At 41.7% G+C, this 25,635-nt stretch overlaps 3 protein-coding genes across 5 annotated transcripts in view; all 3 read right to left on the reverse strand.

The window, feature by feature from the left end:
* Positions 1-389: 389 nt before the first annotated feature.
* LOC120827974 (alpha-2,8-sialyltransferase 8E) lies at positions 390-5,525 on the reverse strand. Of its 2 annotated transcripts, XM_040191222.2 has the most exons (7): positions 5,039-5,525; positions 3,492-3,566; positions 3,309-3,383; positions 2,758-2,902; positions 1,752-1,864; positions 1,570-1,662; positions 390-1,489 (listed from the first exon to the last, which is right to left on the reverse strand). In XM_040191222.2, the coding sequence occupies exons 1-7, from the start codon at positions 5,137-5,139 to the stop codon at positions 1,012-1,014; spliced, it is 1,080 nt and encodes a 359-aa protein (XP_040047156.2). In that variant the 5' UTR covers positions 5,140-5,525; the 3' UTR covers positions 390-1,011. The 2 variants fall into 2 exon arrangements, with proteins under 2 accessions (XP_040047156.2, XP_040047157.2); XM_040191223.2 differs by lacking the exons at positions 3,309-3,383; positions 3,492-3,566.
* Positions 5,526-10,828: 5,303 nt separating this feature from the next.
* Positions 10,829-17,596, reverse strand: LOC120827973 (alpha-2,8-sialyltransferase 8E). Its single transcript, XM_040191221.2, has 7 exons — positions 17,205-17,596; positions 14,955-15,029; positions 14,778-14,852; positions 14,000-14,144; positions 12,994-13,106; positions 12,812-12,904; positions 10,829-12,731 (listed from the first exon to the last, which is right to left on the reverse strand). Exons 1-7 carry the CDS (start codon positions 17,303-17,305, stop codon positions 12,254-12,256), a joined length of 1,080 nt encoding a protein of 359 aa, XP_040047155.2. The 5' UTR covers positions 17,306-17,596; the 3' UTR covers positions 10,829-12,253.
* A 1,553-nt stretch (positions 17,597-19,149) lies between these two features.
* Positions 19,150-25,635, reverse strand: part of rpl19 (ribosomal protein L19) — a 219,666-nt gene continuing 213,180 nt past the window's right edge. The window contains exons 1-6 of one of the 2 annotated variants that reach the window (XM_040190620.2): positions 21,560-21,880; positions 21,069-21,166; positions 20,357-20,479; positions 20,113-20,233; positions 19,667-19,777; positions 19,150-19,343 (exon numbers count right to left, since the gene is read on the reverse strand). In XM_040190620.2, the coding sequence (XP_040046554.2) occupies positions 19,220-19,343; positions 19,667-19,777; positions 20,113-20,233; positions 20,357-20,479; positions 21,069-21,166; positions 21,560-21,654 (672 nt within the window). In that variant the 5' untranslated portion in view covers positions 21,655-21,880 and the 3' untranslated portion in view covers positions 19,150-19,219. Of the gene's footprint in view, positions 19,344-19,666; positions 19,778-20,112; positions 20,234-20,356; positions 20,480-21,068; positions 21,167-21,559; positions 21,881-25,635 lie in introns of those variants that run through there. The other variant, XM_078083610.1, reaches the window with a different exon arrangement.

Here is a 25,635-nt window from a genome sequence, read left to right on the forward strand (position 1 = left end):
ATAATGGGTTCATGCATACATTCATTTGCAAATGCTCTACATCAGCATATTTCTTACATGGGGTTTCAATGCTATGTACGGTCCGAAAAAGTCCAAATTTAATTGAATAATTTCACTCTTATGTAAATATACATACGATTTTGGTCAATTGGTAAATTAATTGGATGTCTAATTAATTGGGTAATAATGTTGGCACCTGAAGGTCAAGGGCACAGCCAAGTATAGGACCAACATGCACCGGGGTGAGACATTTTACCAGAATAGGAGAGCAACGTAGAAGAGGCAGTCAAGTTATGTTATGTTTATGTGTTAGCGAAACAAATAAGAAACAAACAGAAAGCCGGCTCGGATAATCCGCTCTCTTGCTGCGTAAAAGAAACAAACACCAGTGGCCCTTTGACACAATTGTTTATTGATCCCAAGGACAAATGGCCACTACAATCACCTTCATCATATAACAACAAGGTCGAGACACTGTAAAAATTATTACACACACACACACATCACATCACCAGGCACTCACCCATATGCACCCTTACATCAACACCCACATGGGCCCCGTGCCTCACTGTCCAAGGGCAGATCCACACATACAAACACACCCAGTGTTTGCCTCAAAGGACAATCAAACAAACAGGAAATATCACATTTTCTAATAAATACATTCAGTTTGATCCAAAACAAAGCACTACAATGTCCCACAAGGGACAAGGTATTTTCAAGTGCATTAAATTGTCTCCCTCCAGACTCCAGCTGCAATCTATCTTAATACATACAGTTTAAAACCATTGCAACTCTTTTTTAAATTCTTATAATTGTTTGATTTTAGTGCAAATATCTTTACTGCTCATCGACCAACTCAGCATTCATTCAAGTGTGAGCATCCACCTTGGTTGGACACATGTCATGAGCCCAAAAAGATCTGTCCATTCATTCAAAATGAAAGACTTTATAAGCGAGTGGGCTACAAATCGAGGCACTTCTCTCCGGCCCTTCTGCTGGGTTTGGGAACTACTTTTCACCTGGTTGACAATCTTCCAGGTGAAGCCTGAGCACCCCCTGACTATGCAGCTGCAACAAGAATTCAAACTCAACCGGCATGGCATGGACTGTGTTTTTAGGTTGTACGTCATCGTAGTAGTGGTTAGTCAGCGCATGGAGTCCCTGGGGGTGATTACCAAAGGGCCAGAACCCATAAAGATGCACATTGGTACAATGTTCCAGCGCCAAGCTCGCCATCATCAGGCCGGTGCTGGCACGTGCTGCTTTTAGGCCTCTGGAGCGCCAGAAGAGGCCCAAACTCTCCAGGTACTCGGGGTTGAAGAAGACAGGCCGGGTGGGGCTTTTAAAGTCCTCAATGCTGTACACGGCCCGCAGGGACAAAGGCGTGTTGAAGCCGTAGGAGAAGGCGGGAAGGAGCAGCAAAGAGTTGCCATAGCTACGCAGACTTTCCACAAACGGACGCCGACGCTGTTGCAGAGACCCGTATCTGTAAAATGAACAGCAGATGTGAAGCACCATGACAAAAAGGAGACGTTTTAAGGGGCAGAGATTTGTCCTGTCACTCACTTGTTAATGAGGATGCTTGGATTTGCTGTCACGAGGTCAGTCTTGATCCCCACATCATTCTCATAGCCGTTGTCCAAGGGAGGTAGGTTACACCTGAACAAGCAAAAAAGATGTCCGGATTGTTATTTCTTGCTTATTCCTAAAGAGATGAGTTTAATTCTGTTTAAATGTCCTTTTCTAACCTCATAACAAACTCGGCTGAATCAATCATCTTTCCACAGCTGCTGTTGGACAGGATCCCACCGTTCCCAACAACGGAACATGTTTCCCATATTTTGTTTGGGAATGGATGCTCCTGGAGTTATTAATGAAGAGAATTATTATTATTTTAAATAATATTTAAAAGGATGCAATGGTCATACAGTGATGTGATGGTCACTTCCGGAGACAAAACAAAAAGGAATCCCAATTCCACTTCATCAAATGATGAAGAAAGACATTCAACGTGTCACACAGTGTGGCTCAGTCCTGTATTTCACATTCTGCCTCTATGGCCAAATTATTACTCCTACGTGTTCATTTTCAAGTAATTTCTACTCATTCGCTGCTAGCTTAGGAATGTTGCTCTCAAACATCTGATACCGATTTCCAGAGAAACTATCACCTGTGTTTGAATTGGCACCAACCCGAGACGGATGTTGACATGACTTATCTCATCTTTGTATCCTGTGGCTTCTTTGCCGCTCATTGTATTATGTGTATGTATACAGTATGTGTTTTTATTTTTTGTTTTTAGGTTTTAATGCTTAGTTTTAAAAACAATTTGTCTTGTTTGATATAGTTGAGGTTAATATAAAGATAATTGGAATCTGTATTGATGAAGAAAGAAAAAAAATGAAAATGTTTTGACAAATAAGCTTTTTATAAGAGTGTATTAATAATTAATTCAATTCCTTACATTTAGCCTTTTATATTACTTCACATTTTTAATTGTTTGGGCACAGACAACAGATGAACCTGACAACGGCATAAGAACCTGTCAGTCACACAGTAGCTCCACCCTAAAAGCATACCCTGCTTCATGAGGTTAAACATGAAACCATCATACATGTAGTTATTTAACTCATCTTCGTATCACGTGGCTTCTTTGTCGCTCATTGTATTATTTGTGTGATTTATATTGATCTATCCTTACTGTCTTTTATTCTTTGTTTTGATGTAATTATTCATAAATGCCAAACGACGTACCTTTGGGAAGGTGCTGAAAATCTCCGGGGTCACCTGGAGGGTGCGCTTCTTTTCTCCATCATACACAATCTTTGCTCCCACTGGGGTGTTGTCCTGGGTGATGAATGCACTGTCAAAACCATGGCACTTTCTGCTCAGCTGAGATCTGTGGAACCAGAGACATTGTTGAATAACATACAGGAAACTCTGAGGGAATATTCATAGTTTACTAAATTCAGTGGGAGCTTTAATATAAACGTTTTTAATTTGGTCCTGAGTGAAAACAGTCTTAGGTCCCTCAGGTGAAGTCTGTCTGTTTTACTAAAACTCACGTGATGCAAAGGCATGCTATCTTTAGACTATGTCGTAGACGTCAGTCTGCAAGTGCTTCCGCTTTATTCGACATTCCCATTTCCCCGTCTACTTCCATGACTTACCACATAAGTACCTAATTTTTTTTACATCTTCAAAGCAAGCACAGTTCAATATTGTGCATGAGAACAGATGTTGTAAGAATTAAAAATCGGAAGGGCAATTAATGAAAAGTTTGAAATTATGTCCTTTTCTCTTACCTGAAATTTAGGTAATCGCCCACCTGCTTAATCCAGGTTTTATTGTAACGCTCTCTTACTTTGTCGATGACCTGCCTGTGACACACACACACACACACACACACACTGTAATCCTTGTTGCGCTGACATGTCTTGATATAATGTAGGTTTAAAAACAATGTTAGTGACTGTGTTTGCTCTGACCTGCAGCCTTTACAAAGTTCAGAAGGCGGAGGGGTTCTTTTCTTTTGAAAAAACTGCTTTTGAGTTTCCACGTTACTGTGGCACAAACAAGAAGAACAAGGGACAGGAGAGTAAAATGCTGATCTCAGGGATAAAAATGAAGCTTTCAGATGCAGGTGATCTTCATTTTAAAGTCTTATAATGTTATATTGAAATAAAGTGGCTCACATGAAGATCTCCTGACTGAAGTGATACATGTTTATTTATCAGCAAGCACTGCATACCATAAAAATGGAACAAAATGTCTCGTCTAGGCACTATATTTCATGACCGTTACAATTTCTTTATTTGACTATGAGAAGATATCGTTTTGGTCAGTGGTTTGGCGTTACTCATCAACATACTTTCTGAATGTATAAAATTCATCCCATTCAAATTATTATCAGACCATAATAATATCAATAATAATGAGAACATTTAGGTACATATTCCTCAAATTAAAATTCTCCTCAGACTTTAAAAACAAAAATACACTGTGCAATTAGTACAATTCTAAAGTTAATGTGAATTAGTCAAATCTGTATAAAAGTATTAAATGATAAAGTTAATTCGACATTTGCCGATGGACCCGCAAAGATTAAACCAATTGCTTGAGTACAAACAGAGAATAGGCATCTAGCAACAAAGAGCGATGTGTTGTTAAACTAAGAGAGGACCGGTTTGGAAACCAGGTTGATTCAGTTTATCCAAATCGTATTGGCCACACTGATGTTATTCGACTTTGCATTTAGGCCGTTTTTAGCAAACGTTGTTAACGGTTTCAGGTGATTTGATGGTGTTAAACTGAAGCTAAACTTCTTACAGTTTGAGCTAGATGCTGTTTTGATTATAAAAGTGAGCCTTTGCTTGTCGGTCCCCCTGAGGTGGACCTCTATCGTCCTTGTAAACAAAGTTTTTTTTTCTCGGGGATCTTCATTTGTTTTGGGGTCACCTTTGATGACGTCAACACATCCGGGACCCTAGTTATGGCCTTCACAATAAAACGTCATGCTTCAAAATACATAGAAACCGTTGCACGTGCGTTCTTGTTGTTCTCTCCCATCAGCGTCACATTCATATAGGTCTATAAAATATTATTTTATCATTTTTATTTACTTTTCTTTTAATGTTCTGGGGTAGATTCTCGCATCACAGACGGTACGAATTTCTTGCAGACAAACCTTAACTTTTACTGTGAAATATTCGTTTTTCCGGCTTAGCTGTCGCACTTTGCCCAACTTTTACAGGCAAAAACAAAACATAACTTTACAAAAAAAACAAAATCTACTCGTTACTCGAGTTTCGTTCTCTCGTTTCTACGTTTTGGGATTGAGACACGGCGTCCCCTTTATGTTTTGGGCCTGAAACGAAAGCACCGAGGTATTTCCGTTTTCCTCTTCACCTAACGGTAAAACAGACCATCGAGACGTGCACGAGCCGTGCGCGCGGCATTTCGTCTCCACTTTTAAACCTCCAACACCCAGTAACACAAGTCAAGGAATGACGAAAGTGCCGCTGCGCAGACTTACTTTTTGTTGCCATTGTACCAGACGAGAGCGGTCAGCAGAATCCCCAAAAAGAAGAGAGCGATCCCCAAAGAGAAGAGTGACTTCAGGAGACGTCCCCTCATTCTCACCTCCTGCGAACTTCACCCGCAGTGCTCCTCACCTTCCCTCTCGCCTTGTGCTCGATCAACACTCGTCACCTGCTTTCAGTCCGCCAGTTTTCCTCCCCACGCTTCAGCTTAACACACGGTCTCTCCTCCCCTTCCTCCATGCATCTCTCTCTCTGTCTGTTTCTTTATCTCCCCCTTGAGTAATCTTTTGCCCCTTCTACTCCACTGACGCCTCCTCGCAGTCTTCTTGTCTGTAGTTGGTTCAAGACCAACACCGTTGGCACGCTTGAACTTTCAGCTTCCCTTTTGTTTTTCTTGTAGTGATCACAACTTTTGACTGGAGTTCTGCTGCATTCAGCCTCGCCTCCCTGCTTCCTCCTCCTCCTCTTCCTCCAGCCATGAGCCCCTCTGGGCGTTGCACGAGAAGGAGGTAGTTACATGCACAGTGCACAGGACTGAATTAGCCTTTAGTTCCCCCGATGCACATTTGGAAGTGTTAAAGTAACACTTAAAGAGTTCCATTTAACACTATTACCGAGTGTATTTGGTCCCAATCCGAATCGGTGTTAGATTAACTCTTGCTCTCTAACTCTTTAGAATTAAATTAAAGAGTAGAAACATAACAATATTTAAAAGTGTATTGTGTTAATCAAATTTAGCACTACAGGTTAAATAACTCTAGAGAGTGTTGATATCACTCTCATTAGTGTTCAAATTTTCATTGACACTATATATCCATCGACCACGTATCCTTCACACAGGTCACAGGAGTCAGGGAACACCCTGAATTGTACAAACAACCATACACATTCGCACCCACACAGACTCCACACAGAAAGAGAAAGGCATCTGGGCGGCACAGTGCTAAGCACCACACCAAAAAGGGTTATACAAAATGAACACTACGGCAAATAACGCTGGTAAGTGTTGATATTACACACTGCTGCGATGACAATTTACTATATTGTATATCTATATGTGAAAATTTGAACTATCCATTCACACTGCTCGGTGTCACTGAAATTTAACACTATAAAAATCCAGCTCGGTTAGAAATGAGGTGGGGAGATGGGCTTCTGACTCCACCTGTTGTAACTCCTTAGGTAAACACCAACACCGGGAGGCATTTAAGCTGTTGATTAAATAACTCTGTAAGAGTCAAAGGACTTTTACACAGCATATTTAACACTGTGGACTGTACTGCGTATGTGTGTGTCAGGAAACGCGTTCAAATTCAATGAGTCAAAGAATGCAAGGGGCATAGTCTTTCCGTCCAATCAGAGACACCCCCAAACTCCTACAGCTGAGGTCTTCAACAGGGAGGGGGTCCGCGAAGGTACTGCAGGGGGGTCGCGAAATGTTTGGGTGATAAGACAATTAAAAAAAAATTAAAAATTCCCCACAAATGTAAATGTCTTCAGAATCAGAATTTTATTTCTGTTCTTTAAATACACATTAACATGAATCCAACATATTGAAGCGAATAAATTGATGGAGAAGACGTTATCTGTCAGTGCGCAACACACACGTTCAGCTTCCCTCAGCAGCTCTCAAGCTGGGTTCACTCACTGCTCCTTTCATGCGAATACGACAGCGCAGGCACCAGCCAATCAGATCGCGTTTATGCTCACGTCTAAAGAGCGTGAAGCTCAAAAATAAAAGATGGCGGACCAAACTCCGTAGAATAGGGGGTCCCTGCTCCACCTCGCCATCAGTTTGGGGGACCTTGGCTTGAAAAACGTTGAAGACCTCTGTCCTACAGAACCAAGCGTCTTTTAATAAGATTACATTATTAAATAAAGTAACAGGGCCTTAACATGCTGGGTAAGCTGGGCTGTCACACAGCAACCCCCCCTCCCACATAAATCCCAAACAATAGAGCTCTGGGAAAGGGTTTGTAGAAAACGTGTGTACAGACTGCTGAGCAGGCAGAATGAGCCATCAATAAAGAAGGTGTAAGGGATCGGGACTGAGACTCAGGCGCAGAGGAATAAAACGACAACATACTTCTTTCCAGGTCAGGGATCTTTACATGCAAATAAGTCCACTTTACAAAACGAACCAAAAAGTAGCACATGGCACACGAAGACTTAACACGCTGGCGAGGAAGAAAGAAGAAGGACTGCCAATAAAAAACAGGAAGACCAAAATTTAACACAAGGAACACTGGCTTGAAACATACAAACCCGGGGTGGGACAATAGATAACCTGGGGGCTTAAATATAGGTGGCCGGTGATGGTAAACTGAACCCAGCTGTAGGGGGAAAAGGGCGGGAAACTAAACAAAGACAGAAAGTAAAGTAGTTAAAAGAATAAAGCAGGATGTTATTATTCGCAGTCTCTTCGAGTCGCCACAGAAGGTTGCTTAATTCTGACGAAATGTGCCCAGTGGTACCAATGAGACAGAGGGCTGTTGAGGAAACCCTCTCAAACAATGAACACCTTGAATGAGCTTTGATCAGCTGGGCCTCTCATGTTGAATGTGTGACATGTTCATGTACAAATGGCAACTGGCATAGTGTGCAAAATTCACAAAATGTCCAACGTACCATCTGGGTTTGGCGAATTTTCTGACATCCATGTTGATTGTAAATGCAAATTCAATGTTTCAGTCTGCGCAAAAACGTTTACGACCCACTCTTTTCCCTGACCTCTGTCAGATAGCTGTGCTGTTAATTCTTCCATACTGTTTAAGATTACTCATCCTTTATAGACCTTTAAATGGCTTTGGCCAGTGTTGTCTAGCGCAACCAACTACAATCGTGAATAAAAGTATGTTTCGTAGAGGGTTCTTCATGAAACGCTTGAAAAAAGGTCTCTTTAGCATCAGCGTGTTCTGGGTAGAACCTTCTTCCTTATGGAAGAAACCTTTTTTTATGAATGCACATCTTCAGGTCGCCAGCATGTGACCTGCATCCCTATCAGACAGTAGATATCTGAGGTGTTTCATGCATCATGAGACACTTGCAAGAATGTGGAGAGGAGAGTGGGAGAAATGATGTTACAGCATAGCAGCTACGTGATAATAACAGAGGTGTAGGCAGATATAAAGGAAGTCGCTGCCCCAAAAAACACCTTGCATCTCTGACCGTCTGCTCAATCAAATGTCCAGACCTCTCATCTCGTTTCCCCTCTTCACAGGCCGGACCGATGCCAACCACACACAACAGTCAGCCATTAGCAGACAATGCAATTTCCATCCAAAACTCCGCAGGCTATTTAACCACATTAGATCCAAAAAAGGGATTTTTCAAGCTGACATTCATAAGCTTGTAACACAGGAGATGTCTTGTGTGCTCTTTAACTCTTTAACGTACGGGTGAGTCATATTGGAATCATTACCATGATGGATAATAGTGTAATTAGAAGATAACTATTTGTGATTTGTCTCTTATTGAGCAGACGGCCGGGTTCGGACAAAGGTGGCAAATGTCTGCAAGTTCTGTTTGTGGATGCATCACAAATTGGCAGAAAATGTTTGTGTGCTCCCCGATAGATGGCAAAGTTCCAATTTTCTGAATTTCGTTTCATCATGGTTAACACACATTTATGCGTACAACACCAGTCAAAGGTTTCTCATTTAATAACAAAATGTGTTCACATTTTTGAATGGTACTGTATTTCTGGTCATGTGTGTGTTTGTGTGAGGGAGTCTGGACGCAACATGCTTTGGGGTAGCAGGCCATAACTTATTCCTCTAAAGAGCCCATGTGACATCATCACAAGGCAGACAGGAAGACAAAGACTCAATTGTCAACCAAAAAGCACCCATGAATCTATAGACCCCCACCCCTCCTCCACTTCGTATATGACCCCCCTCCCTCGGCAGCAATTGGGCGATTGTGTGTATATATAAAATCAGTTTATAGGGTACTTTCTATTGGGAAGTAGCTTTCCCCAACCCTGACATCTAAATATAGATTTTTTGTAAATATATATATATTTTTTTTCAAAACTTTTTTTAAGTTTAAACAGTAGTTGTAGGATTTAGATTTATTTGGGGTTTCATTTTTAACTAATTAGAAAAAGTGGCTAAGACACCAAGAATAGAAAGAACGAGAAAGGAATAAGAAACAAAAGCATGAGAGAAATGTATCAGTGATTTGTGGGAACATAACAGGGAGCAAAGGAATCTCAGGAATTTATGGAGGAAAAGACAGCGAAAGCACAGGGTGATGGTGAAAAGACAGAGCGAGATGGAGACATTTTACAGGGCTTCCAATCTGACTTTGAACAAAATTCCGTAGAGTGGCCCATATATTGGAACAGGAATGCACAGAAGATACAGAAAATAATCACAGGCAGTCAGTTTCACACGTTGTCAGGGTACGCAAAGAAACTTCTGTCAGTAAAAGAAAACTAGAAGATCTCATCTCATTCCTGAGCTCTGTTGCATGCACCACATATACTGTATATAGACATTCCAGCATGTGATGAAAACAGCACAGTTCATCTCAGGAGCAGCCTTCCCCTCAGTACTGGACATTTACTCCACCAGGGCCACCAGGAGAGCCCACAACATCACCAAGGACAGAACACCCCCCCAGCACACACTCTTCTCGCTCTTGCCATCGGGCAGACGCCTCACAAGACGCCTCCATACACCCCCCTCCGCACCCCACTGATAATAGTCCTACTACACACACACACACACACACACACACACACACACACACACACACACACACACACACACACACACAGACCTGTGACAGGATATATTTATTTATTGTGCTCTTTAGTGTGTGTATATATTTATTTTACTCTATTTTTTATATCTGTAGCTATATGTGTAAGGGGAGCATGGCAAAACAATAATTTCACTGTGCAGAGTAACACGATAAATATCTTGAATGTTGCTTCAGGGCCTCAGAAACCTGGACAGGAGTTGAACAGGAGGTTTTCCACTCGTTAGCCCATTCGATGCTTCTCGACTGAAAAGCCTCTGGTTCGAGGCTGCGTACACCTTATGAAGTCATTGTTAGCTTTCTCCAGATGTGGGGCCTAAAAGTGTCCCCTTCCACCTCACTTGTGACTGTTGAAAGGTTTCCCAGGGAAGTGTGATGGAGGCCGGGCAGTAAGGTGGTCATGTGGTTGAGGAACAGCTGATCCTGGTGCAATCCAGAGCTGCTTATCATGAGGCCTGGTACCCTCGTGCATGATTGAACTACTACCAGCCTGCATGTCTCATAAGCACTAATGACACCAGAACACATAACTGACCAAAAGTGTCAGCGCACGCACGCACACACACGTCAATCTGTAGACCACTTTTGTGGAACGAACATGTAGTGCATTATATTAATCTACTATAATGTCTATATAACAATGGCCAATGATAAGACATCTATATTCTTCTCTAATAATCTTAGTCACTTCAGAAGGCGAGATAGTATGTGACCTGCCTGGGAGACGGAAAACAACTATTTTTTCACACAAGAAGCTGGTTGTGTTGGCTAGATTGGCGGCGGCCGTCACCGCGGTTGAAGGTTGTAAAAAAATATGTTCGAGGTGGAGTCGCACGAGGAAGCAATGAAATGCATCTGAGCATCACAATCACAGCAGAATCCACCGGGTGTTAAAGTTACCGTTGGTGACGAGTGTTTTTGGTATCTCACAAATCAGATAGATTTAAGTGAATTCTGCAGCCGAAACTGCTCGCACAACGTTGTTTCATTAAAGGAAAAAACACAACACAACTCACTTTGAGCATACGTTTAAACTGAATTTAAACTGAATTTAATATTACAAAGTAAGAAATTATAATGTCATGTGTTCAGATAGCATACGTTTGTTTTCAATCTTTAGAAGACGGGTCCACTGCCAGAAACTTCCAAAATTCAATTACACCTTTGTTGTCATTATTTATGATAAGAAAATCTGTGACCAGGGGGCCGTTTTAAGAAGCAGGTTTATGAGGCCCAGATGAGGGAAACTCTGGCCTGTCCGTTTCACAAAGGGATGTAACTAATGCTGAGGGTCAGTCACCATGGTAACTGAGCCTGTGAACCCAACCTGGTCGGAAGCAGGTTTTCTTCAATAAACCTCGAGTTTCTTTCACAGTCTTCTCCCTCTGACAGCAGCCCAGCCAATCACACAGCGCGCGTTCATTTCCTCGCTCATTCAAGTAGTCTATCAGGCGTATTTTAGCGCAGTTTCCACATATGAACAAAATAAGATCTGTTACGTACGTAACTAACGTCACCCATCGTGGACATGCTCTCACGTCAGAGCACATTCTTTGTGTAGAATTACTTTTTTTGCAAACGGCAGTTTCCTTTACAACATTAGAATATTAGTAAAGCTGCTGTATGCAGCGCCGTGAAAAACATGTGTGTCGCTCTGAAACGTCTTTTAGACTTTAATGGCTGCACTGGTTTTTGCTCCCTGGACACAAACCAGTGAAGCCATTAAAGAGGAGATCCACAGGATGCACCTGAATAAAGTACATTATAGGTTCAGTACCATTGTACCAGTTTTTACCAGCGATAATATTCTTGTGATTAAATATGAGCATGGGTGTGTATTTCAAGCCTGTGTGTAGTGCATTCTAACAGTGTAAAAACTGGGAATTAGTAAAACATATGGATTACGATTAGTGTGTACATTCAATATCAACTGAATATATTAACTTCACACCATATTGTAACTTATGGCCAACACATGGCCCCCGTGCCTCACTGTCCAATGGCAGATCCACACATACAAACCCATCCAGTGCTTGCCTTAAAGGACAATAAAACAAACTGCTTTTTGGTTCCAACAGGAAAGATCACATTTTCTAATAAATACATTCAGTTTGATCCAAAACAAAGCACTACAATGTCCCACAAGGGACAACGTATTTTCAAGTGCATTAAATTGTCTCCCTCCAGACTCCAGCTGCAATCTATCTTAATACATAGTTTAAAACCATTGCAACTCTTTTTTTAAATTCTTATAATTGTTTGATTTTAGTGCAAATATCTTTACTGCTCATCGACCAACTCAGCATTCATTCAAGTGTGAGCATCCACCTTGGTTGGACACACGAGCCCAAAAAGATCTGTCCATTCATACAAAATACTTTATAAGCAAGTGGGCTACAAATCGAGGCACTTCTCTCCGGCCCTTCTGCTGGGTTTGGAAACTACTTTTCACCTGGTTGACAATCTTCCAGGTGAAGCCTGAGCACCCCCTGACTATGCAGCTGCAACAAGAATTCAAACTCAACCGGCATGGCGAGGACTGTGTTTTTAGGTTGTACGTCATCGTAGTAGTGGTTAGTCAGCGCATGGAGTCCCTGGGGGTGATTACCAAAGGGCCAGAACCCATAAAGATGCACATCGGTACAATGTTCCAGCGCCAAGCTCGCCATCATCAGGCCGGTGCTGGCACGTACTGCTTTTAGGCCTCTGGAGCGCCAGAAGAGGCCCAAACTCTCCAGGTACTCGGGGTTGAAGAAGACAGGCCGGGTGGGGCTTTTAAAGTCCTCAATGCTGTACACGGCCCGCAGGGACAAAGGCGTGTTGACGCCGTAGGAGAAGGCGGGAAGGAGCAGCAAAGAGTTGCCATAGCTACGCAGACTTTCCACAAACGGACGCCGACGCTGTTGCAGAGACCCGTATCTGTAAAATGAACAGCAGATGTGAAGCACCATGACAAAAAGGAGACGTTTTAAGGGGCAGAGATTTGTCCTGTCACTCACTTGTTAATGAGGATGCTTGGATTTGCTGTCACGAGGTCAGTCTTGATCCCCACATCATTCTCATAGCCGTTGTCCAAGGGAGGTAGGTTACACCTGAACAAGCAAAAAAGATGTCCGGATTGTTATTTCTTGCTTATTCCTAAAGAGATGAGTTTAATTCTGTTTAAATGTCCTTTTCTAACCTCATAACAAACTCGGCTGAATCAATCATCTTTCCACAGCTGCTGTTGGACAGGATCCCACCGTTCCCAACAACGGAACATGTTTCCCATATTTTGTTTGGGAATGGATGCTCCTGGAGTTATTAATGAAGAGAATTATTATTATTTTAAATAATATTTAAAAGGATGCAATGGTCATACAGTGATGTGATGGTCACTTCCGGAGACAAAACAAAAAGGAATCCCAATTCCACTTCATCAAATGATGAAGAAAGACATTCAACGTGTCACACAGTGTGGCTCAGTCCTGTATTTCACATTCTGCCTCTATGGCCAAATTATTACTCCTACGTGTTCATTTTCAAGTAATTTCTACTCATTCGCTGCTAGCTTAGGAATGTTGCTCTCAAACATCTGATACCGATTTCCAGAGAAACTATCACCTGTGTTTGAATTGGCACCAACCCGAGACGGATGTTGACATGACTTATCTCATCTTTGTATCCTGTGGCTTCTTTGCCGCTCATTGTATTATGTGTATGTATACAGTATGTGTTTTTATTTTTTGTTTTTAGGTTTTAATGCTTAGTTTTAAAAACAATTTGTCTTGTTTGATATAGTTGAGGTTAATATAAAGATAATTGGAATCTGTATTGATGAAGAAAGAAAAAAAATGAAAATGTTTTGACAAATAAGATTTTTATAAGAGTGTATTAATAATTAATTCAATTCCTTACATTTAGCCTTTTATATTACTTCACATTTTTAATTGTTTGGGCACAGACAACAGATGAACCTGACAACGGCATAAGAACCTGTCAGTCACACAGTAGCTCCACCCTAAAAGCATACCCTGCTTCATGAGGTTAAACATGAAACCATCATACATGTAGTTATTTAACTCATCTTCGTATCACGTGGCTTCTTTGTCGCTCATTGTATTATTTGTGTGATTGATATTGATCTATCCTTACTGTCTTTTATTCTTTGTTTTGATGTAATTATTCATAAATGCCAAACGACGTACCTTTGGGAAGGTGCTGAAAATCTCCGGGGTCACCTGGAGGGTGCGCTTCTTTTCTCCATCATACACAATCTTTGCTCCCACTGGGGTGTTGTCCCGGGTGATGAATGCACTGTCAAAACCATGGCACTTTCTGCTCAGCTGAGATCTGTGGAACCAGAGACATTGTTGAATAACATACAGGAAACTCTGAGGGAATATTCATAGTTTACTAAATTCAGTGGGAGCTTTAATATAAAGGACTTTAATTGGGTCCTGAGTGAAAACAGTCTTAGGTCCCTCAGGTGAAGTCTGTTTTACTAAAACTCACATGATGCAAAGGCATGCTATCTTTAGACTATGTCGTAGACGTCAGTCTGCAAGTTGTTTCTCTTTATTTGATATTTTGATTTCCCCTTCTACTTCCATGACTTACCACATAAAGAGCAAGCAAGCACAGTTCAATATTGTGCATAAGAACCGACGTTGTAGGAATTGGAAGGACAAATCGTAATACTTGGTTTGTTCTGACAGCTCCCTTAAATAACCAACTGAGACAAATAGTGTTGTTCCATGTGCACCATTAAGCACAGCTTAATGCACAGTTCATTTAAACTACCTTTTAAATCTCACCCATTGTACATTCATGGACTGTGACAGTGCACAATGTACAATTCCTGCGACCATAGACCCAGGTCCAGCTTGCATGGACAATCGTTTGCAATTCTGTCAAACTCTATCATTATGTTACAAATTCTGAATGAAATATGAAAAAGTTTGAAATTATGTCCTTTTCTCTTACCTGAATTTTAAATAATTGTCCACCTGCTTAATCCAGGTTTTATTGTAACGCTCTCTTACTTTGTCGATGACCTGTCTGTGACACACACACACACACACATTGTAATCCTTGTTGCGCTGACATGTCTTGATATAATGTAGGTTTAAAAACAATGATAGTGACTGTGTTTGGTCTGACCTGCAGCCTTTACAAAGTTCAGAAGGCGGAGGGGCTCTTTTCTTTTGAAGAGACAGCTGTCGAGTTTCCACGTTACTGTGGCACAAACAAGAAGAACAAGGGACAGGAGAGTAAAATGCTCAATCTCAGACTGACTGAAGTGATGCATGTTTATTTATCAGCCAGCTACGGTGGCCCTGAAGTGCAAAACACAACTGAAAAAAGGAACGCACAACAGAAAATAGAAAAACACAACGACATTAACTTCTTACGGAAAGGGTAGGGCCTTATAGCAGGTAGCAGAGGACGGACCCTTCTGATTGGACAGACTGACTGTCTGTCTGTCTGTCTTTTAACCCTCTTAATCCGAAGCCTTTCGTCGGCGATGGAAAGTGACATGGAGGATTCAAAATTACCGTGACTCCTTTAACTATTTGCACAATCGGATTTTGAAATCTGAGAAATGCCGCTTTCTAGATATTATGTCAATCAATAAATCAGTGACGGGACTGAGAGCCTGTGATGAGGGTGGAAGTGACGCAGCAGGAGAGATGGCGATGTTTTACGAGTGTCCTACTAGTGCTTCACCATTGTTTTACTGGTGTTTTGTTGTTCAATTATATTTAGGTGTTGTAAATAAAAGTAAATAAAAAGGGGGGGGGGGGGGGGGTGTACCGGCGGATTACCGCGGACGCTACGGCCGGTGGACGCGTGGATGCTGGGGGAGGGTGTACCGGCGGAGTACCGGCGGAGTCCGATTCCTTGGCGTGAGGAATTGTATGTGTGGCCGGAGTGCGTGACACTTGAGAGCACTGTATCATTTCCAGTTAAAAGAGAGACAGTCCGACTGTCCAATCAGAAGGGTCCGTCCTCTGCTTCCTGCTATAAGGCCCTACCCTTTCCGTAAAAAGTAAATGTTGTGTTTTCCTATTTGCCGTTGTGTTTTGCACTTCAGGGCCACCGTAGCAAGCACTGCATACCATAAAAATGGAACAAAATGTCTCGTCTAGGCACTAGATTTCATGACCGTTTAAATTTCATAATTTGCTTAGGAGAAGATATCCTACTGGTCAGTGGTTTGGCGTTACTCATCAACATACTTTCTGAATGTGTAAAATTCACCCCCACGTTTTCAAATTATTTTCAGACCATAATAATATCAATAATAATGAGAACATTTTAGGTACATATTCCTCAAATTAAAATTCTCCTCAGACTTTAAAAACAAAAATACACTGTGCAATTAGTACAATTCTAAAGTTAATGTGAATTAGTCAAATCTGTTTAAAAGTATTAAATGATAAAGTTAATTCGACATTTGCCGATGGACCCGCAAAGATTAAATCAAATGCTTAAGTACAAACAGAGCATAGATATTTAGCAACAAAGAGCGGATGTGTTGTTAAACTAAGAGAGGACCGGTTTGGAAACCAGGTTGATTCAGTTTATCCAAATCGTATTGGCCACACTGATGTTATTCGACTTTGCATTTAGGCCGTTTTTAGCAAACGTTGTTAACGGTTTCAGGTGATTTGATGGTGTTAAACTGAAGCTAAACTTCTTACAGTTTGAGCTAGATGCTGTTTTGATTATAAAAGTGAGCCTTTGCTTGTCGGTCCCCCTGAGGTGGACCTCTATCGTCCTTGTAAACAAAGTTTTTTTTTCTCGGGGATCTTCATTTGTTTTGGGGTCACCTTTGATGACGTCAACACATCCGGGACCCTAGTTATGGCCTTCACAATAAAACGTCATGCTTCAAAATACATAGAAACCGTTGCACGTGCGTTCTTGTTGTTCTCTCCCATCCGCGTCACATTCATATAGGTCTATAAAATATTATTTTATCATTTTTATTTACTTTTCTTTTAATGTTCTGGGGTAGATTCTCGCATCACAGACGGTACGAATTTCTTGCAGACAAACCTTAACTTTTACTGTGAAATATTCGTTTTTCCGGCTTAGCTGTCGCACTTTGCCCAACTTTTACAGGCAAAAACAAAACATAACTTTACAAAAAAAACAAAATCTACTCGTTACTCGAGTTTCGTTCTCTCGTTTCTACGTTTTGGGATTGAGACACGGCGTCCCCTTTATGTTTTGGGCCTGAAACGAAAGCACCGAGGTATTTCCGTTTTCCTCTTCACCTAACGGTAAAACAGACCATCGAGACGTGCACGAGCCGTGCGCGCGGCATTTCGTCTCCACTTTTACACCTCCAACACCCAGTAACACAAGTCAAGGAATGACGAAAGTGCCGCTGCACAGACTTACTTTTTGTTGCCATTGTACCAGACGAGAGCGGTCAGCAGAATCCCCAAAAAGAAGAGAGCGATCCCCAAAGAGAAGAGTGGCTTCAGGAGACGTCCCCTCATTCTCACCTCCTGCGAACTTCACCCGCAGTGCTCCTCACCTTCCCTCTCGCCTTGTGCTCGATCAACACTCGTCACCTGCTTTCAGTCCGCCAGTTTTCTGTCGTGCGAGCAAAACAAGGACTAGACTGGAGACTTAAATTAAAGCAATATGACAAAGTTTATTTGCAACAAATTGTGTCCTGCAGTTTAACGTGCACGGACCTATTTCTGGCAGTTTAACAACAATATGAAAGAAGGCGCTTTAATACAAAATGCGCTCGAATTATACGGTCTCTAAGAGCATTTTTGATTGGTTATTAAGATGGAGGCGACTGCTGCTTAGAACCCTCGGAGAGCCCCATTGGAGCACAGGCATGTCCATCCTTCCGGGCTCTCGGATCAACACGCCTCCCGTTGTTCATGAGTTCTATATATCAGGAGTTTGCAAGATGCATTTGACCCAGATAGTGCGTGCATCTTTTTGCAACATGTTTGTGTGCTGGTGTTGTGACTTGAAATACATGTGGTTTCAATCCGGCCTTCACCCATTATTACTATGCATTTATAGTTCAAGTGTAATTTCATTCTAGCGTAAGCGTCTATGTTTATATTTTACTATTTTTACTTTAACAGTTCAATACCGTTGTACCAGTTTTTACTAGCGATATTATTCTTGTGATTGAATATGAGCATGGGTGTGTATTTCAAGCCTGTGTGTAGTGCATTCTAACAGTGTAAAAACTGGGAATTAGTAAAACGTATGGATTATGATTAGTGTGTACATTAAATATTAACTGAATATTAACTTAACAATATATTGGAACTTACACCGTTCGTCTTTTCCCTGCAGCAGCGGTGTTGCTTTTCTTTCTAATTACGGGTTCATACGTACGCTTGCATTAATATTTGCAGCTCAATAGGGGTGAATATATTGTTTGTGGTGGTTGCCATAGTGAATCGTGGTATCGTGGCTCCATTCATGCTGCCTTCATACTGTGGTGGTGCACGCGTTCAACTCGGAGTCAACTGAACCAACTCTAAACAGTTTCCCATCTCAGGGTGAATCAACTCAGAGTTTAGGGTTTGACTCAGAGTTTCTTAAACCTCCTACTTGAATCGGACCCCACGGCCCTGTTCCTCGTACGTGGTTCAACTAAGTCGATCAATTGTCCGATTATCCAGCTCAAATTACCAAGATGATTGACATGAGGCTATCTCGCTTCCTCGAAGGCGGATCGTCACTCAAACTGTCTGGTTAGTTTGAACCAGATGTCAGTCATCAGGATAACCACGCGCGCGTTTTAAGTCAGAAGGCGGAAGAGTCGATCACCGAAACTAGGATTTTTTTAACAGTGCCGATGTGAGGGTTTCTGGACAGAGGATGTCACATGTGTGCAGACTGTAAAGACTGAGGCAAATTTGCGATACAAAATAAAATAAATGATATAATTTATGGCAAAAACTGACACCGCCCCCCTGCGAGGATACAAGCCCGACAAAGTATCACACAAGTGAACGTTAATTGTGTGGGTGTTGGTAAAATGTATAGGCTCATTTAAGTGCCGTTACTGTAATCAATCAGATTATATTTCACTCTTAAAAAATAGTTTGTTTAACTCAGTGAAGCTTTCATGTTGCCAGAGATCTAAAACATACACTAATGAATCATGTATTCATACAGGTTTAAATGTTTACATTGTATGTGTTTAAGCTCATTATATTACCAATCTGGTTCATTCTCACCTCTGATATTCTTTTACGGAGCTTACACACCAAACAGACCTACAGGAGACATAGAACCTATAGGAGCGTTTAGCAGCTTAAATTGTCACTTCATGAGCAAAAAAGACACACAAGGCAATCAGTTGCTTTATGTACACTTTTATTGTCGGCACTTGACAGGTGGCAGTGTCAGTGAGGATTGACAGAACCACGTCACTTCTTGGTCTCGTCCTCCTTGGAAAAGGCCTTTATCATCTCCTCCTTCTTGGCCTGGAGACGCTCCTCTCGGCGCTTGCGTGCCTCCTTTGTCTTGGAGCGACGGGCCTCGGCTTGATCGCTGTAGGACAGGCAGACAGGGGTTCATACAGGGTGTAATCGATCAAGCAGATGTAATGCATGCGCATTGGCTTCAAATGTACACTTGGTTATGATTGTTTAGCTTTTACTGGAGCGGGGAATTGCAACACACAAACAGATCGCTTCAACTGGAGCACAAAATAACTGGAGAACATCTGAATAAGACAAGTTTCTATTCAAAACAATTTGAAAGTGAACATAATGAACTTTTAATTATTGCTTACTGCAAATAGTTCTCAGGATGAACACCGTTCAAAGAGCCCTTTTCTAAACACAAACAACTGAAGCCGGTTTCAAACTTACGACAGGAGCTTCCTGCGGGCCTTGTCTGCCTTCAGCTTATGAATGTGCTCCATAAGGATGCGCTTGTTCTTGAACACGTTACCCTTGGCCCTCAGGTAGAGGCTGTGGTACCTGAGGAATAGTGGAGGAAAGAAATGGTGAAATAATACAATAAACAATCTGCTTAAAATTCAGGCACAAGTGTGCCAGTGTTAAACACCTTAACTGAGTGCAAGTTCTCATTTTGAAATAATTTCCGGTCTGCTTATTGTAGAAAGAGCCCAGGGTTGGAGCTACTAATTCACCTAAACTTGAAAAAAAAAAAAAAAAGTATGTTTGTGTGGCCAAATCTCATCGGAAAATCCACACTGTTAAAGGCTTAAACAAAACTATTCCGAAACGTCTCGCAAAAACCTATATATCATGCCACCTCAACCGCAGAGACACAGACGATGTTGTGGACCTACATGTGCCTGTCAATCTTCTTGGCCTCCCGGTAGCGACGCAGCAGACGACGCAGGACCCTCATGCGGCGCATCCAGCACAACTTCTCTGGCATACGGGCGTTGGCGGTACCTTTTCTCTTACCTGTGAAAAAGGGATAAGAAAGCGGGTCAACTGTACCGCATGTATGGAACCCAAAACATACGTGTAGTAATCTTCACACGATGACTTTCCCCTAAGGCAGCCACGTTGGCAGTTTGAACTCACCGGTTCCCATGTGTCTTCCCTTGCGACGTGCCAATGTGTTCTTGCGGCAGCGGGCACGGGAGTGCACAGTAACAGGTTTGCGAATGATAAGACCATCCTTCACCAGCTTACGGACCTGCTGACCTTAAGACGTAAGGGAACCAGTGAGCTACAGGCGGGAACAGGTTTATAAAACCCTTCAGAAATGATCAGCAATGTGGACATCATTTCCAAACATTTCAAAATGCAACGAGGAGCGTACAAGACCACATGAGATTGTGGTCTCATTTCCTCCCAATTAAGCAAACATAATTGAATAGGGTCAGTAAAACAGACAACTGAATTTAGAAATGAAACAAAACCCATGCGTTGCAAACTGAGAATATGGAGTTTAAAAGAAGAAAAAAATGATTTATTGCATGCAGATCCTCAAGACAAAAATTGTACTAACGTTAAAATAAAAAACAAACGTCACAATATCTTAACTTCAATGCCTACCATGTATACGGTCATTTGTAATAGTTTCTCATTAAACCTCTAAATTCAGGTAAACATGCTTCTGGTTAACGAAAGACATTACAAACACCGACACGTTACTCGGCATCAGTGACAAGCGGGCGCACGTGTCGCTTAATTGTGAGGTTACAAACCGGCACGGACACATTGCGAGACAAATAAGACTTGTCTCGGGTAAAATGGTTCGACAGACAGACGTTGTTGTAAGGTCGCTTACGTGAGTTGGCGTTGGCGATCTCGTTGGTCTCGTTGGGGTCCAGCCAGACCTTCTTCTTGCCGCAGCGCAGGACGCTGGAGGCCAGCCTCTTCTGGAGCCTGAGCATGCCGGAGGACACACGCGACACAGGTTAAAACACCAAACAAACAAAAAAGCCGACCATCTACTTGACGTAACATTGGGTGTGCCAGATGTTGTGCCCGCACAGCTGACACGTTGCTCGGCGTTAAAACGTTTAAAGAGCGCTTGAGTAGCCGAGCGGCCGCTAGCAGCTCGGCTAGCTGCCGGCTAGCAAACATGGCGTCTCTGTCTGCTACATCGTGTCACACATGGGCACGTAATGTAGGTGTTGGTGGTCTTCGATTAAGGTTGAAACTTCATGTGGTGCTTACGTAGAAACTGTTGCAATTAACTGAAAAGTTGTAGGGTTGTAAATATGTATTATAGCGGTTAAATGGTGACTTGTATTTGGCCGTCAGCAGTGGTCGTACCTCATGGCTGCTACTTCAGTTGGAAAAGGAAGGCTCGAGAGGCGGACTGGAACGTACCATTCTAGAGGCGAGTCCATCTCGAAACACCTTTCCATTTGCTCAGACCATACTACACATGTTGGTAACACTCATATTTCAAGGGTTTGTTATTTGTGCCATTTAAAACAAATGTTTATAGGAAATGCAGACATTAACAAACGTTGAGTTCACTTTAAAAGTTAAGTAACAACTTAATAAGTGTTCTTCCCTTGTATAATAATGGTCGTAACCAGTGTTTCTGCATTGCATTGTGGGTGAGCGCATTCTGCTTTTTAAACACATGGAAGCACTGTTTAGACCCTTAGACCCGAAACGCCATCTATACCAATCAGAGAAGTATTTAGATTGTTATTTTTAAGGAATATTTGTATTATGTTTAATATATTACACTTATACACTGATGACAAATATTTCAAATTTTACCCGTTTTTATAGGTAATCCTTAATGTAAAGCATTAAAAACACTCAATTAGCTTTCTACAAAAACAATAGCGAAATCAAAAAAGGAAATTCAAATTCAACAGTGCAATAAACCATAAACTTACTAAATTATACCAATAGAGCGTATTATTTCAGGTTTATCTTTTTTGTGTTTTCTATTTCAATTTTGTGACATATTCTGCATCATATGTCCGATGAGACCAGACTGGCTTATGTGTGTTGAAAGAAATAAAGTTTTAAACTCAAGACATTTCAATTGATGCCAAATATATTTGTGGTTCGTCTTCTGGCTGTTTACAATGTAATTGATGTTTGTACGTTATCCCTATCAAATGTATGGCTTCTATCATAAAACATTGCACGGAAGTAGAGACATAACAGAATAAACGTTTGAGCTCAATAATTAAACTTTACTGTGATAAAAAATACAACTAACTGGTACATAACCGTCTTAGTTGCCAGTGCACTGTTGCAATTCTGGCTCTCCAGCAGAGGCCCGTCACCATGGCAACGCTGCATGCTCACAGTGTGGGTGCACGAGGAGCTCTTGTGTGACTTCTTCACCTCAAGTTACCCAGGAATATCAACTGAAATTGGCATCTCCAAGCAAAATATAACCCAAAGTACCGGATCGCTTCCCACCACAGCTTCAACAGACTCAGCTCTCCTCTCCGAACAAAACTGTTCCGCACAATGAGGGAACAAAAGTGTGCCAACCTTAAGGGCGTTGGACTACATGTTGGGCTACTGTGAGGAGGAGGGTCAATGATGTGACTAGTGTCTTACAGTCCTACACTGTACTTTTTTTTGAAGTAGCTTATCCCTTTGTTTCATACATCATTCCTTTGTTTCATACCTCTGTGGTTTGGTAACAATCAACTAACCCAAAATAATACAACTTCCTCGCCTTTTCTGTTTTGTGATTGTTTTTGTCTTAAACTTGTTTTTCATACGATATAAATACAGAATCAAACTGTATGACAGTACCACTGGTTTCTGTACCAATAGAGAATGATCAGAAATCAAGAGAAAGGGTAACCCTCGCAAGAATCACAATGTTTACATGTGCAGTACATGCACAATTCTACGTGGCAACAAGGTCAACCTGATGGAGCAACTGCAGTCTCACATTTTTGCTGCGCATTAAAAAGAAAGAGACCATTTTCAACAGATTTGTAGTGCTTGTTATGTGCAATGCAACTGCTGATTAATACTGTCTAGGTATAGTGCACTGATTCCAATTATTCTTCTGAATGAATTACTGCACAGAGGTGTGTTGTGCAAGTTGAGCAGGTAGCCCAAAGATATTCACTGTGGCATTTTCATCTTTAAGCACTTCATATAAAACATTGCATCTTCACTCGTATTATATGTATTGATTTTCTTCAACCTGTTTACTCAAGATACAGTAAATCGTATTAAAGGTGGTGAAAGCAGCATAAAGCCTGAGGTCTCTTCTTCCCAGGTACTTTGAGCTAGCATGAGGCCACTCGTTTGTCTAATGACTAGCAGAATGACATTCTAGCAGCGTCAGATGGAAACTGGAATGACATTTGTGGGGTCTTTAAATGGGCAATCGTGATGAAGCAATTGTACGGCTTTCCTTCACAAAGCTGGTTCATGAAGCAGACTCATCATATAACGCCCATTTAGACGGAGATAAAAACGAACAACACAGAGGAGAGAATGAATAAGATATTGAGGGATATCTGTTACAGTCTTTAACCTTGTATTTCTTGCTCTTATTTGTATTCCAAAATGTAAGTTTATTCCGCTGCTGCGATGACCGCAAGAAGTGACACACACACACACACACACAAAAGAAAACTAAATGCCAAAGATGTCTGTCCACTCAGTTACCTTGAGCAACAGCGCAGAAGATGAGAAACAGGTGAGCAGCCGCGGAACCAACTGAAACTCCGTCATCGCCGCTGCACATTATGTTCTTGGAAGATGTCGACCAGCTGCTGCAGGAGAGTCACAGAGACTCTAGCACCATTTTTAAAAAGAACACCATGATTCTCTTTCTGTCTGTATTTTTTGAAGAGGTTAACCGCCTCTCTGGATGAATAAACCACGAGCTTGTGCCTTTAACTCATCAGCTGGGGACTCAATGTCACAGAAGGAACTCGTCCCAGATATCTATATCACAGATTATTGTCTTCCCAGGTCAGAGTTAATGCAGAGCCGCGGAGTTGGAGGAATCTTTCCCTTGTTTGTTCAGGTTTACTGAATGAACTGCTGCATGAGAAAAAAACAGAACAAAACAGAATAATTAGAATATTTAATATTCAACATACGTTAATTCAGGTGTTCAGAAATATGGCTCCTAATGTACTCTAATTAGGGCTGTCAATAGATAACTAAAAAAAAATAACAAATTAACGGCACATTTTGAAGTTAATCAAGATTAAAAGTTTTTTTTTCTCCTAAAGACTAAATCTTACAAGTAATTAAATCACTTTAGAAACCCCGTATTTTAGACAGTGTTGTTTAATTTGATAGCGACTCTTCCTGCTGTCCTGGTGCACTTTGCTCTCAACTCATCAGTCATTTGACAGCTGTGCTTGAAGTCCCAACAATCTCCCGACATTTAGCAGGACGTTTTCCACACCACTGTCTTTTAGAGGCACAGTAGTGGTCCTCTGTAGACTGTGTGCCGCACATGTTGAGATGAAAGTACCCTAGCAGCTTAGCTTAGGCTAGCGGTGCGTACAGTGGTCTGTTTGCCACTGACCCCCCCCCTTTCTGTTTGACCGTTCTCCGCTGTATGTCTCGCTTCGTTGTGGTTTTGTTTGCGGGGATCAACTTTGTTCAAATATTTTATCGCATTAATCTCAGCCACACTAGTCGCATAGATTAACGACTTGACTTTGACCGCCCTAATTCTACTGTTGCTCCATTTTGACCCACAAAATGGTCAGCTAGAGAAATAATGTCGCTATTGTTGTGTTTAAGACTTGTTCGTAGCTAAACATTGGATGTTGGAAACAATTTGGATGTAAAACTAGCTGTTACTCATGAAGGACATATCAACAGCCGGCTTAAATTTGACTCCATTTTTGTTTGGTTATGGGTCACCAAATTCAATTAATATTTATTGTAATTTTTGCTGTAGGTGCACATCGTCATCCTGGCTGATTTCATGTATATTTAACTAGTTAATATAATTATGTTGATTTATTTTTTGCTCTCTTGATCGTCCAGAGAGCTCGAACACCTGGGGCCCCTGGCAACCACTCAGCCCAGGGCTCAAGCTGTAAATGTCAGTAATTGTAGGTATGTTTCGAGGCCCCACCCACGGTTCAACATTACATCATCAACCAAACCGAGTCTGAAATCACCACAGTCCCTGGAGTTTCCCTCTTTACTTACTCAGGGCCACATCGCCACGAGTTTTCAGAAACCACACCTCCCCATTGCTGCAAAAAAAGTAAACTGTGAATCTGAACAATTTTAATCCCCAGTTTAAACCCGTGAGGGCCGCTCTGTTGTTCCTTCATCGATCGATGGGTGAAGGTGGGGTCCGGTCAGCGGGGCGTGGACCTCGGCTCCCAGCTGGAGTCCGTCGAGCGCTGCACAAGGGAGCGAAACGG

This window comes from Gasterosteus aculeatus, chromosome 11, assembly GCF_964276395.1.
Source record: "Gasterosteus aculeatus chromosome 11, fGasAcu3.hap1.1, whole genome shotgun sequence".
Classification (NCBI taxonomy): Eukaryota; Metazoa; Chordata; class Actinopteri; order Perciformes; family Gasterosteidae; genus Gasterosteus; species Gasterosteus aculeatus.